We start from the raw sequence: 15,446 nt of genomic DNA on the forward strand, positions 1-15,446 counted from the left end.
CTTGGAAAGTGTCTGCTGATAGGCGGATAATTCTTCTGTTTAAAGTGCTGGAGCATTGCACTTTCAGATATCCATATGTGAACCATTGATGCTTTCAGCAGGAGAGAGCTCTCATCACCTTGGGGCCTGCATGAGACATCTCAAAATATGGCAATTGTCTTGAACATGTCCTTCTGCACCTGAAAACTGAAGTACAGGGCAAATAGTTCCCCAAATGGCACTTTTCAGAATAGTCTGTAGTCGCATCCTGCGAATAGATCGGTTGCCTCATTAAGTAAAATCACCTGTTTCTCACCATCTGACCGTCTCCTCCTTTTTAATACAGGTAAAAGAGGCCAAGGTAACGGAGCTTAAGATCAACGAGGCTCGTGAGCACTACCGACTTGCTGCAGGCCGAGCTTCTCTATTGTACTTCATAATGAATGACCTCAATAAAATCCATCCCATGTACCAGTTCTCTTTGAAGGTATGCCAGTACAAGCCCACCAGATGTTCCCTTCGCTCCCTGTTGGTCAATTTAGCAGATGAATGACTTCAATAAACAGTCGTGATTTTTAAATGTGGTTTGATTTTTTCCCCCCATTGTACCAAGTCCTTTCACATTATTGTATTGAAAACAAAGGGTCAGATGTCAAAATCTTATCAGATTTGGTAAGAAAAGCCATAAGTACAAAATTCATTGCTTTAGAGTGTGATCAAAGAATTACTCCCCAGGGATTTTATGCTACTCATTTTATGTTTCAGAAAGAAACTGCTTTTTGATATTAAATTGCCAGTGAAGAATAGAGAGCTAAATCTAATCTAGGGTTTGACATGTTTATAGAATAAAGACTTTATTGCAGGTGATATAATGTTCAATAACATAATTTGCTAATAAATTCTGCTGTTGTTTTCGTCAGGCTTTTAGTGTTGTATTCCAAATGGCTGTGAAAAAGGCACCAACTGATGAAGTACTCAAGCAGAGAGTGGCCCATTTGATTGACAGCATCACGTTTTCTGTGTTCCAATATACAACGAGAGGTCTGTTCGAATGTGACAAGCTGACCTATACGGCCCAGGTTACCTTCCAGGTAAGTAAGAGCTATCCTACAACTCTCCATTTAATCCCACATTCATTTTAACACTCTCCCTTGCAAAGCCATCCCTGTGTGCTGGAGCCTGGCTTCCCTAATAATATAAGTGGATATAGTGTTACCAGAAATTCTTTCCACTGTATGCTGCGTTAGCTGATCTCAGCCAGGGTGCAAATGCGAGGTCATCCACTTTGGACCTAAAAAGGATAGAACAGGGTACTTTCTAAATGGTGAAAAGCTAAAAACAGTGGAGATCCAAAGAGACTTTGGGGTCCAGGTACATAGATCATTAAAATGTCATGAACAGGTGCAGAAAATAATCAAAAAGGCTAATGGGATGCTGGCCTTTATATCTACAGGACTAGAATACAAGGGGGTAGAAGTTATGCTACAGCTACACAAAACCCTGGTTAGACCACACCTGGAGCACTGTGAGCAGTTCTGGGCACCACACCTTAGGAAGGATATATTGGCCTTGGAGGGAGTGCAGCGTAAGTTTACCAGAATGATACCCAGACTCCAAGGGTTAAGTTACGAGGAGCGATTACACAAATTAGGGTTGTATTCCCTAGAATTTAGAAGGTTAAGGGGTGATCTGATGGAGGTTTTCAAGATATTAAGGGGAACAGATAGGGTACGTGGAGAGAAACTATTTCCGTTGGTTGGGGAGTCTAGGACTAGGGGGCATAGTCTAACAATTAGAGCCAGAACTTTCAGGAGTGAAGTTAGGAAACACTTCTACACACAATGGGTGGTAGAAGTTTGGAACTCTTTTCCACAAACGGCAATTGATGCTAGATCAATTGTTAATTTTAAATCAGAGATTGATAGCTTTTTGTTAACCAAAGGTATTAAGGGATATGGGCCAAATTGCGGGTGTATGGAGTTAGGTCGCAGATCAGCCATGATCTCATTGAATGGTGAAGCAGTCTCGAGCGGCTCAATGGTCTACTCCTGTTCCTATGTGCGACTATCAGCCTGAACTATTGAGAGGAATATTCAGCCAGGGTTCTCGCTCCTTATTGATGTCCACTGACTCATACTGAAAAAAAGCATATGGGTGAGTATTGGGTGAGAACAGGAGCTCAGGTGTCAAGGTGTCCAGAGTTGAATAACCTGCAGCACTCACTGTCTATGCTCATACATGTAGAATGACCACTTGGGTGATGTACTGAAGAATTCTCTGGTGCCATTTATAACCTTACCACAGCAAGTCAGTGCCTTGAAGGGGGAAAACACTGTGTGGAAAGAAGGTAACTGGAGTTTAGTTTAAGACTTTTTTATCCAACCTTTTGTGCTCTGTTTTGCGATATTTCTTCGAAGAAGCACGGCTCCTGTAATTTGTGTTGTGATTCATTGCTGACGGAGTGATTACAGACAAAAGTACATTTGTTCTGAATCATTCTTGAATTGTGCAAAAACCTATAATACAGTAATAAAACAGAAAATGGTGGATAATCACAGAACTTGTAATCAGAAAATGTGAAAATTAATATTGTAGGTCTTCATTAGAATAATTTCTTGATCTGTATCAGATGCTCTGAAGAGAATCTTCATTTTCTTTTAGCTTAATTTTTTTCTCAAAAGATACAAAATACAAAAGCAAAATTCTGCGGCTGTTGAAAATCTGAAATAAAAACGGACAATGCTGGAAATACTTAGCGGGTCAGGCAGCATCTGGGGAGAGAGAAACAGAGTTAATGTTTCAGGTCGATGACCTTTCGTCAGAACTGGAAACATTTTGAGATGTAACAGGTTTTAAGCAAGTGCAGGGACAGGGAAAGGGGGGAGGGGAGGAAAGAACAAAAGGGAAGGTCTGTGATAGGGTGGAAGGCAGGAGAGATTAAATGACAAAAGAGATGATAGTACAAAGCAGAAGGAGAGGTAATGGGACAGGTAAAGAAACAAGAGATGAATCTAGAAGTGGTGTAACTGGGAATGGCAGAATCATCAACAGCTGCCATGTGAAAAAATAGGGGCAGAGGTTATGGTCTGAACTCGATGTTGAGTCCAAAAGGCTGTAAAGTGCCTAATCGAAAGATGAAGTGCTGTTCCTTGTGCTTACATTGAGCTTTGTTGGAACAGTGTAAGAGGCCGAAGCCAGAGTGGGAGTGGAGCAGAGACTTAAAGGCCGCGATTTTATTAATGGAGGTGGGTTGAGTGCGGGATAGCTGGTTTCTGGCTTCCAGTCCCGCCCCCAGCTGCATCCGCTCCACAGACGTGATTTTCCCTTGATTGACCTTGTTAAGCCCGCTCTGCAGGCTTGCCGGCCAATTAACAGGAAGCTGGTCTGATGACGTCATTTGATGACACATCATCTGCCGGTTTCCTTAAAGGGACCATGCACAATTTTATTTTGACAGTTGATTTCTCATTATTTGACAGCATTGAGGTGCTGCAAACACTGACAATCACTGCACAAAGGTGACCTCTTGCACCCAGGCTCTCCAATGACTCCCTCCATAGGCTGGAATAGATGGCAGCTGCAGGTGAGGTGACAGAAGCGATCTGCCACTGGTGAGAGAGGTTCTCCCAATGAGATGGCACTGGACATGGATTTAAAAACTTGTAAGCTGAAGATATCTGTAAATGTATTAAAAATACAGTAACCAACATTTTCTTTGCTCTGAAACTCACCATGTGCAACATTGGATCCTTCACACCACTTCTGCAGCTGTCATCATTCCACAAACATTACAGCAGACTCACAACACGCCACACTTACTTGCCAAGGTGTCGGGAAACCCGACCCAGAAGTGGGAAAATCCAAAAACAGGCTGAAAAATACTTTAACCCGCTTCTCGCCACTAGGTGTCGGGTCCATTCGCAAATCAGGGGCCCGGCACTTGGGAAAACTGTTTGGAGGCGGGTTGACAGCAGGATCGGTACCCGCCGTCAATCAAAACGAATTTAACCTCTGACCCGCCTCCAAGTCCACCCTGAGCGCCAGCAAAATTGCGGCCAAAGTGACAGGTGACCGGAAGCTCGGGGTCATGCTTACGGACTGAACGGAGGTGCTAATTGTTTTTATGTTCAATTTCTGAATTTCCTTTGCTGTTTTTCTGCTTTTATCTTTGCTTCCCTGTGCAAAAGAGAACTCACACTTTATGGAGAATAAAATATTTTTTAGGTTAAAATAACACTACGTCTGAACGATGGAAACTTAGTAGCAAAAGAAAAGCTGATTCAGAAAGGCCCCTTAATGATGGCTAATATGAACCATTGAACGACACATACTAACTCTGAGCCTTTTGTTTTTCCAAGATATATGTTGCTCATATTTACCCATTGAAATATTTGGAAGGTTCAAAATTATTGTGCTATGAAAGCAAACTGTAGCCATTACCCCTGCAGTCTTGTTGCTTGTACCACCCATCACTACACACAGCCAATCCGAGGTGATGTAAAGCCTCACTGTTATTTAATACTATGGATTCTTTTAAATAAAACAATTCTAAATATTTGTTGAAGAAGCACAGCATTCTACAAATGCATGGTTGTACATTGTCTGGAAACCTAATAGGTTGATGGGTGCGCTGTCTGATATCACATGCCGTATACCAACTTCATTGAAGGTCCATTCAAAATGCCCTTTGTAAGCATCTGCTTGAATTGATGTTGACATTTTGAAATATTAGATGTCTTTACTCCGACTCAGATACAAAAACATTATTGTACCCATATTGGATCTGCCTGAATATCATTTCAGTATCTGAAAAGTCATTGAACTCAAAATGTTTCATGTTGTTGTGCTTTCATGTCTTTCCTTGTTAACATCAAGTAAAGCTTAACAGTGCAGAAAGGAATATACTAGTCCTGTGGAGCACAGGACACTGAGCTGAACACCTGCAGTTTGCACTGCTTTAGTTGCTGTATAATGTCGCTTTCATGTGGTCCAATAGGATTCTGGGATGCAGTGATCTTAGTGCTTCTACAAGCCATTGCTAAGCCGGAAATAAGTGTTTGTTAATTCTAGCACAGATCCCTTTCCATTTATACCTTCCTGTACCAAGGCAAAGGAGTGGGTGGGGCGGGGGTGGGGGGTGGTGTCAGGTAAATTGTACCAAGGCTTTGGTCTGTGTCTTACAGTAACTGACCGGAAGTATTTCCAAGCGACCTTGGGAGACACTCACATCTGTTTTCCCTCCTGTCCCATGGAGATGCACCTGACCTCCAAACAATATGACAACCAAGTCTGCAACTCGCCATGCGCATATATGGCTGGGGGAGAGCCCATCAGAACTGTGCCTGGACCTCTGGCTGTGTTGTGCAATGACAGGCATGAACAAAATATTTTACCACCTTGTGATGCTGTGCGTTGGCCCTCTAATTGCACTCCGCCGCTCCACAGCCCTGCCTTTGAAGTACTTTTAGAAACGGCAATCCCAAGCCTTTCGAGTGGTATTGGAAGCAGCTTTTTTTAATACTGGAAGTGCATTTTTCAGGAGGGGTTTCAATTGTCCTTTCAACTTTGTAACATAAATCAATCCTAGATAGATGGAACTGCCTAGTTGTCTCTGATGGCCAACAAGTTCCCAGTAAACCCAAGCCAACAGTGCAAAATTACCCATAATTCAGTGTGAATTGGACAGCTTCACTTTGAAAGGCTCTAGTGCTGGCTGCTATGGAAACTGGAAATATTGTCCTGTTGGAGTTATAGGTGTTCTTTAAGCTTGAGGTTGAAGTGTGTTATTGGAGAGGTCCAGAGGGAAATGTGATGCTCATTTAGCTGGTTCTGTACCCAAACAGGGGATGCTTAAAATGGAGGAGGATATTTCATTGCCTTGAGCATGTCATTCCTCACCGTCATTATCGCAGAATCCACCAGAAATGAGGTGTCCTCAAAAAATTGCTGACCATGTAATCTGTCCCTTGTTGAAAGTGTTATCTTCTCTACACTGAATTAATCCGATGTTGCAAGACGTGCTTAAAGCCAAGTTCTCTGCTACAATATTCTATTCCTATTGTTTTTTCTTTAAAATGCTGTTTTATTCATGGGAATATTGTAGACAAGCATGTTGTTAGTGGATGACAAAGAAATTTAATTCCCAAAGTGGAGTTCCCTTTGCAGTGACCCACATTCCTGTTCCCCAGCACGCATCTCTATTTAATGACACTGTACCTATTTAGGTTTGACCACAGGGTCTCCCTGAGCAACATTAACCTATATATCAGCTCTCAATCTTATCCTTTTTATTTCAAATTTAAATGAGGTTGCGCCACTTAAAGAGGAAGCACCGTACTTTTATTCTCTACTTCTGTTGATTATTATGAATGTCCTGGTTTAAAATGTTGATGAAATAACAGGGGAGTTCCTGAGGCCTACAGCCAAATTAATCAAGAGCAGGAGATAGGCATTAACCCTGGGAGTTTCAGAGATCTCATCACTTCTGCCCTCTCCCCATATGGAGCTTGGTAACTTGTCCCAGTCACTCCAATGACATTGCCTGTACTCACTGCTTAATTGTGGGCATGTATATATTATGTACATGTATGGTTTTAAAAGTAACCAAGGAAATGCTGACAGATAGGGTTGCGGTAAAGCGTGTGTCTACAGATCATCTGTCACTAGTTAATGCAAAATCTTGTGACAATCAAGATTGCCAATTGACTTAGTTTAACTCAATTTTATAAATAATTGTGAAATAACTTTGTATCAATGGGATTAATGTAAGTCTGTAATAAGGTGTGCAATGTAATCCAATTGCTTGACAAGATTGGGAGTTCAGCAGTGTTTGCTGTCAACTTGTGAAAATTGGTTATTAATATCTGTCCGCTCCCATAGCGAGTTTGGACACACTGGTGCTAAATCATAGAAAGTAAAATGGCAAAGTTGGAAATCTGAAATTATAAACAGTAAATGATGGAAATAAATAGCAGGCCAAGCAGCATCTGAAACAGAAAGAGAGATTAATGTTGCAATGGACTCAAAGCAGATCAACCTTCTGTGCATATCTGCAAATTTTATTTTGCTGTGTTGTAGGATATTGTAGCATTCAACAATGATTCATAGCTGCAATTCCTGTTAGATTGGAAAATTCCACTGTGCCCTGGCTTCAGTTCCTAGTCTGTGCTGCGTTAGCTGATACCAGCTGGTGGCGTAGTTGGCGTCATTGTCTCGGGCTGAGGGAGATAAAAAGATCTGGCAGGGTTGCTGCTCCTGATCACTATCCAGTAACTACCACCAAAAAGTGTCTGTGTGTGATGTCAGATGAGGACAGGATCAGCTTGGCTGTGATGCCCCCGCCCCACCATCAAACCGCCTCCTGATACTGTTTAGGCTCGCGCATGGAGAATGGCCACTTGGACAAAGCGCCAGAGAGCTTCTGCCACCTGTGAAACTGTACCTGAGCATGGGCCACGAGAAGAAAATTGAGGTAGGGTGTGAGAGAAGAACAGGTTGCCATAAGTAAATGAGCCACTATGGTGTTATTTAATTGCTGTCTGATTTGAATCAGTATTCAAGAAACGGGAAGAATTCTGATTCCAGGACTGACTGGCTGAGCACATGTAAAGCCTGCACCTGACCACGATGGAGCAGCACCAAGCAACATTTCTCCTAACATTTAAGTGATTCTTAATTTGAAAAGTTAAAGTGTACAAGAAGAAGTGTTTTGGAGTGTCGTCGTCTTCTTCTTAGGCAGTCCCTCGGAACCGAGGATGACTTGCTTCCACGTTAAAAATGAGTTCTCAGGTGACTGATGAGTCCAATGCGGGACCTACAGTCTCTGTCACAGGTGGGGCAGACGGTGGTTGAAGGGTGGGTGGGTGGGGTGCTTGGGTTGATGTGTGCTGTTTGCGCTTGGCTTCCGCTTGCTCCCGGTGAAGAGACTCGAGGTGTTCGGCGCCTTCCCGGATGCTTCTCCTCCACTTTGTGCGGCCTTGGGCCAGGGATTCCCAGGTGTCGGTGGGGATGTTGCACTTTTTCAAGGAGGCTTTGAGGGTGTCCTTGATTCGTTTCCTCTGCCCACCTGGGGCTCTCTTGCCGCAGGTTTGGAGTGTACTGCTCCATTGAGTATCCTTCTGCTTTTGAGATAATTTGAGATGAGACAACCCTGTCCCGTGCAGGCTGACTGCTCTTAAAATACCAGCTGTGACTCACTGGCATGGTGCTGTTGATGATAAGGTAAGAATGCTAGAATAAAATTTGAAAGGAATGTATTCCAGGGGGAGAAGTCAAAAATGAGAAATTTGTGCTGCATTAGCATTTAGGATGTTAATTTAAAAAGGTAACACTGTGGAAGCAAGGCTGTCTCAGCGCTGATTTGAACTTTTACCTCACCGGTTGTAAATTAACATCTGTTCTTGTGGGAGCCATCACTGCTTTGTCAGATAGATACTGCAGAGGAATGAACAGGAACCACTAATTTGTATGTCTGTCTTTTTCTGTTCCCCTCAATTTGACAGATTCTTCTGATTAATAAAGAAATTAACCCAAAGGAACTGGACTTCCTGCTTCGTTATCCAGCCCAGCCAGGAGTCTCTAGTCCTGTGGATTTCCTTTCCAACCAATCGTGGGGTGGCATTAAGGTATAAATTTCTTACTCTTTTGTTGCCGTCAATATAGAAATCACAGACCCAGACCATCAGGTCCACTACTTTACTATGTTTACTTTTCTGAAAACTGAGTCTAGTTCTGATAAGAAGAGGATGGATTTTGAACACCTCATGGGAAATATTTATCTTCACCACCTGGGTGATAATGTGATGGAGGGAGTGGATCACCAGTCCATTTTAGAACCTGCCCCATTTTCACAATGAAAATGAGGTGGGTTTTATAATGGGAGAGCGATTTGCTCTGCTAGTTTCCCACCCAGGCAGGGAAGTCAAAAATTAACCCCCCATGTCTCAGTTATAATACCCATCTGAAGACACTTGAGTAATATGCATTCAATTGGTCACAGTCCAATCTGAACAGTTCCATAGTGGGGCCTCTCTCTAATATAATATTGCTCATTTCACCTGCATGATTCATTCACCAGTCCCCATTGCAGGCTGGTTCATGAAGCATATTGACTCATTTGATTAACATCCTGCCCGTTGAGTAGGTGAGCACCATAGACCAGGAGAGCCCTAGGTTCACCCCGGACTGCGCTGAATTGGCTGGTGTACAACTGGGGTGGCAGTTGGAGTGCTGCATTTGGCGTCAGTACTCTTGGACTATGGGAAGTGAATATTGCATCCATGAGCTATGGGATGGGCAAAATCTGCCAGGGATCCAACTGCTGGTTACTATCCTGTCATCCCCTGCTGTAAAGTGTGCCTGTGTGGATGTTGGGTGACAACAGGATCAGGCTTGGTTGTGATATCCATCACAATCAAATAGGCTGTTGACACTCACTGTTTAGGATCACAGCAGAGGTGCTATAGAACCTGAGCCCAACAACAATCAGTGCCATCACTGCCCTCCCCTTTAAATTTGCCCCTCGTTTCACACTGGCTTACCTATTTGTGCAGCTGTTATACAGTTTGCTTACAAAGCATTTCCAGGAGCTTACATTGAGGTGACGAGTCTGTGGGCATTGTGCATACAGGTGTTGTTGCATGTATTAGGATCAGAGTATTGTTTTTGACGGGGTAACTGGGTAGGAATTATACTGCACCACGTCGGGACTGCCATTGAGTTGGATCACCATTCTTGTGCTGCCTGCAATGGCTGGGAGTGCACTCTCTTACCAGCTCGACTCTCCCTCTGCAGGGGTTGGCTGCAGAGATAGTGGAAAGGAGAGCCTTGCATAGGATGAAGGGGAGGAGGTCCAGCCTGCTTGATCTTGTAATAGCCTTATGCAGAGGCGAAATATCACTTTCTACAATTTATGTCCCAGTAATGCATAATGCGCATGTTTGTGATGTTGGGGGAGGGGGTCTCACTTTAGCAGAGTGGTGCATTACCTCAGCACATAACCAAAGTTGACCATTTGGTTTTAAAACAAAAAAGGTTTTGCTGGTGTTGAAACTCTTTAAAAGCTAAGACAGTAAGACGAGAATCCATTTCTCGGGTGGCAGAAGATTAACAGGTTTTCTCTAGTTATGTGGATGTGCAGCCTTGACACTAATCTCTATGTACAACTGGCAGGTGTTTAGGCTCTTAAGAGACGTAGGGTTAGAGCTGTACATCTGCTCACTGATATCACTGTCTCTTTATTGTACACAAAGGTGATGCCAACAGCTATTTATCTGTGACCAATTTCAATGACTTGCTACTCTCTGAGTAGTGATAAATGGGAAAAGCTGTCAGCCCAACGCAGGACTAAGCAGTGAAGGAGGTCCGTTTCGTTTGGGACGTGTATCTTCTGAGAAAAGGATTTATATATTGCCTCACCACATGTCTCAGAAATATTCAAAGCAGTGGATTATTTTGAAGTGCAGAGACTGATGTCAAGCAGGCAAATGCAGCAGTCACTTTTCACATAGCAAGATCCCACAAGTTGCAATGAGATGAGTGACCAGTTAATCTGCTTCTGGTGGCACTAGTCGAGGCAGGGACATTGGCCAAGACACCAAGGGAACTAATGCTCTTCGAATTTGGATGATCAGCCATGATCGCATTGAATGGCGGAGCAGGCTCGAGGGGCTGAATGGCCTACTCCTGCTCCTATCTTCTATGTTTCTATGAATGGGATCTTTGAAGTCTACTTCAACCAGAAGAACAGCCAGACCAGGCCTTGGTTTTAATGTCTCATCCAAAGATTGGCACCTCTGTCAATACAGCTTTCCCTCTGTACTCTGCGGGAATGCCACCCGAAATTGGTTCTAAGCTGCAGGGCTATGGGTTTGGCAAAAAGAACTGGTCCATTGTAAAAAACAGCGGCAGAACCAAAGGGGGGTCATTTTTAATTTTTATCTCCGGGCGAAAAATGGGTGATAGTGAATCGGAAGCCCGTTTTGCATCCCGCCCAATTTTGCTTTTTATTGAAGCCGGTGGAAAAGAAATTGGGTGAGGTGTAAAACGGGTGACTGATTTGCCAGCACCCATTTTTCGCTCGGGGATAAGAGTTAGAATGCACCCTAATCCATGTCCCCTTTAATTTGGGGGGGGGGGGGTACGTGGCCCCTTTAACAGGCTGTGCAGCCTTTTTCAAATTCCCACGCTATTGTGAAGCTGGTGAGTGGCCTGTGCGGGAGCTCCAGACAGCAGTGCGGCCATGTGGCAGCATTGCCCCCAGTGTATTCCTCATGTATCTTCCACGTAGGTCGGAAATTTCCTCAGAGCTGGTCCCGCTCCGCCTTCACAACTTCACCTGAAATGCAGCGGAAACAGCATTCACGCGCATAAACGAGGCTCCTCCGTACTTTTGGCAAAGCTATGGCAGTGGAGCGGGAGCAGCTCCGAGGAAATGGTGGTGGGAGCAGATTCAGTAACAACTTTCAAATGGGCATTGGATCAATACTCAAAGGGGAAGTATTTGCAGGGCTGTGGGGAAAGAGCAGGGGAGTGGGGCTAATTGGATAGCTCGATGGACTGAATGGCTGCCTTCTGCTGTGCTGTAAGATTATATGAAATTCCCAGCCATAGTGATGTTTGAGACCCGTTGCATAAAGTCTGCAAAAGGACCTTTTTGGCTGTGAGGCACTGTGCAGTGGGTATGCATTGGAACACATTCACTGTTCAATTGGACCAGTCATGCTTCCACTGATATTAATTCATTGCCGGTGCCAGCCTAGCCGGCCCATATTCATTCTGAACCCTGTCCTGAGCATAGCACAGTAGCGGTTGCATTGTGGCTGCAATTCGGTACACAGTGAGTTTCCAGTCTTAGTTAAAGCTATCAGAGAGGCAGTGGGAGTATGAGGAAAAATTGGAGAGGGAGGGTCATTCAATCCCTTCCCCAACTCCCCTTGCAAGATGTGGGAAGCATGTTACTAGTTGTCCTCTTGATTGGAGGTAATGCTTTACACAATGATGGGTATGGTAGCATAGTGGTTATGTTACTGGACTAGTAATCCGAAGGCCTCGACTAATGATCCAGAGACATGAGTTCAAATCCCACCATGGCAACTGGGGAATTTAAATTCAATTGAATAAATCTGGAATAAAAAGCTAGTGTCAGTAATGGTGACCATGAAACTACCGGATTGTTGTAAAAACACATTTGGTTCACTTTAGGGAAGGAAATCTGCCATCCTTACCTGGTCTGGCCTATATGTGACTCCAGACCCACAGCAATGTGGTTGACTCTTAACTGCCCTCTGAAATGGCCTAACAAGCCACTCAGTTATAGCAAAAGACTGCAACACTTCAGGAAGGCGGCTCACCACCACCTTCTCACGGACAACTAGGGATGGGCAATAAATGCTGGCCTTGCCAGCGGCGCACACATCCCAGGAACTAATTTTAAAAAACCACACGGTATAAAAACACACAGTAGAGCAAAAAATTTCTTTAAAAATAGTTTGGGATTTTTCGGCCTCTATATTTAAACATCGAGCAAATGTGATACAGTTACTCTGTACCTTACTGAATATACTCAGACTTTTTATTATCTTAATATAAAAGATAGCATTGTCTTAGATCATTATTCAATATAGAATAAAAATATCAAGTGAGGTACCAAAAAAGTCTTTCTTTAAAAATAGTCCAGAAATACTAGAACAACACATGCCGAGTAGGATGATGACTCACTATCCTTAAAGATTCAGGCTGGGTGTTACTGAATGAGCTACAATGTATTCGTAGCATTTTGTTGTGCATATAGAGCAAGCCCAAGTGAACTTTTTGTGACGCAGTTGTAAATAATAAAAATACAATCTCCTTTCTGGTGGCCTCTATTAGCTGCATTAAGGAGGTTGAAATCCAATTATTTCCCACGCAGCAATTAAAACTGTTTGCTTTGGGACAGCACAGAGCATAAGTTATTTATAAAAAAAAGCAGCAAATATTAATATGACTGCAGCTAAATTTGATTAAATATTAAAGCAGTATTAATTTTGATGGCATTTGGTAAACCTTTTTTGTTTGCCAAATACTGCACCTGTATTAATGAAACAGCCATTTACAAGCATCATTACTGTGATTGAAGTACATCAGTTACCCTTTTTCCTACATGTTAAAGGCCCTATCTTCTAAGTTGGTACCTGTAGAGAAAATAAGACCCAGGCCTTTTTTTTCTTATCATAAGAACATAAGAAATAGGAGCAGGAGTATGCCATATGGCCCCTCGAGCCATTCAATAAGATCATGGCTGATCATCGACCTCAACGCCACTTTCCTGCCCAATCTCCATATCCCTTGATTCCCCTAGAGTCCAAAAATCTATCTCAGCCTTGAATATACTCAAAGACTCAGCATTCACAGCCCTCTGGGGCAGAGAATTCCAAAGATTCACAACCCTTTGAGTGAAGGAATTCCTCCTCATCTCAGTCTTAAATGGCCTACCCCTTATCCTGAGACCATGCCCCCTAGTTCTAGACACTCCAGCCAGGGGAAACAACCTCTCAGCATCTACCCTGTCCATCCCCTTCAGACCTTGTATGCTTCAATGAGATCACCTCTCATTCTACTAAACTCCAGAGAGTATAGGCCCATTCTACACAATCCCTCATCATGAGATATCTCATATCATGAGATATGACCATATATTTAATGAATTCAGTTTCATAATTTCCAATGGTGGGATTTGAACTTACAACCTCTAGGTTGCTATTTTAGTGCCACGACCACAATACTACCATGACCAAGTATATGTAAGAAAGTAATAAGGTGTGCAAAAAGGGAATATGAAAAAAAATTGCAAGGGATATTGAAGCTAACAGCAGAAGTTTTTAATAAATATATTAGGTGGAAAAAGCGGTAAAGGGGAATATGGGTCCATTAAAGACAGATGCAGGTGAGACTATGATGAATGATAACAAAATGGCAGATTTCTTAAATCGGTACGTTGTATCCATTTTCACAGTGGAGGAAGAGGACAAAATACCAACGGTAAAAGCAAAGCTAAAAATAAGTCAAATGGAGGTGACATGAATCTTGTCATTCATGTGGAAATGATTTATGAAATGATACTGGGCGGCCTGCTGGTGGCGCTGTCCAGGGAGAGTATAAATACTTGGGCACGGGCCCAGCTTGCTCAGGACATTCTTTAACAGGAACTAGTGAAGGACACAACTAGATCTCCATGTTGAAAAATCGTTGATTAAAGCTTTGTTTAATACTCAGACCAAGTGCCTAGTAGTTTTCTTATGTCAGGAGGTACTTAGTGGGTTTAATATAAGTAAAAACTGGTAATGGAGAAGATAATGGGAGTTGAGATAGACAAATCTCTAGGACCTGGTGGTTTCTAGCTCAGGGTATTAAAAGAAATAGGTGAAGAAATTGCAGATGCATGAGTTGTAATTTTTCAAAGCTCTCTAGATTCAGAAATGTTGGGGTCGATTTTCCTGGAGCCGTCAGGCAGGGTTTCAGGTGTGTGGGGGGGGGGGGGGAAGTCCCAAATTTGGGGGTCCCGACACCATCCCGCCCAAAACCCCGCCCCATGCAAGTTTCAGGGGTGGTGGGTACCTGCCCCGCACTGGGACCCGCCGAAACCAGGCGGGAAGGGATTAGTGCCAATTAACTGCCTGTTAACAGGTAGTTAACAGGCAGTTTGTAGCCTAATCCCTATTTTGAGGGGTTTCGTGTGGGATTCCCGACGGCTCCAAACCACGCCAGGTTAGAGCAGGCGGGCCGTCGGGTTGAAGGAATTGGAGGGGTCGCGATGTCGGTGTTCAGGTGAGTGATGGGTGCATGAGTGCAAAGGTAAGTGTGTTTGGTGTGTAAAGAACTTTTACTTACCTGTACTTACCTTTACAGCCTTTCTTCCTGTAGCCGTCGGGAGCGCATCACTCAGCCGGCACTTAAAGCTGAATGGCTGCGATCTGTGAAAAGTGACAGCCCTCAGCTTTGAGTGCTGCTGAGAGTTCTAACTGAGTCTGCGTAGAAGGACTCATGTTAGAACTCAGACTGTCAGTGTTTCACAGCTTCAAACAGCTGTGAAACACTGATATTTCATCTGTCAAGAACTCTTGACAGATGAAATTGCAGTCTGTGACGTCACTTGTTGCCGGGTGGCCCTTAATTGGCCTACTGAGCCCGCTGGGCAGGCTCAACAAGGTCAATCAAGTGAAAATTGTGCGGATTGGCCGGACGTCGAAGTAGGCGGGTCTAAAACCCGAAAGTTGTAGTCCCGCCTTCTTCCCGACAGCTTCAGGAAAATCGACCCCGTTGTCTTTGGATTGGAAATTTGCAAATGTCACTCCATTATTTAAGATGGAAGGCAGGGAGAAACCTGGTAACTACAGAGCTGTCAGTTTAGCATCAATTATGGGGAAGTTGCTGGAATCTATCATCGGAGACAAAGGCCAGAATTTTCTTTACCTTGGTGGGTCCGGTGTGGC

The 15,446-nt window shown here is 43.5% G+C and overlaps 1 protein-coding gene across 1 annotated transcript in view; it reads left to right on the forward strand.

The window, feature by feature from the left end:
* LOC147102690 (dynein axonemal heavy chain 9-like) overlaps positions 1-15,446 on the forward strand; it is a 394,408-nt gene that overhangs the window by 230,174 nt on the left and 148,788 nt on the right. Inside the window, exons 23-25 of the mRNA XM_085963406.1 lie at positions 326-466; positions 900-1,070; positions 8,481-8,603. Of these exons, the coding sequence (XP_085819532.1) occupies positions 326-466; positions 900-1,070; positions 8,481-8,603 (435 nt within the window). The remainder of the gene's footprint in view (positions 1-325; positions 467-899; positions 1,071-8,480; positions 8,604-15,446) is intronic.

Source organism: Somniosus microcephalus, chromosome 21, assembly GCF_052327205.1.
Source record: "Somniosus microcephalus isolate GS21.2 chromosome 21, FLI_Smic_1.0, whole genome shotgun sequence".
NCBI lineage: Eukaryota > Metazoa > Chordata > Chondrichthyes > Squaliformes > Somniosidae > Somniosus > Somniosus microcephalus.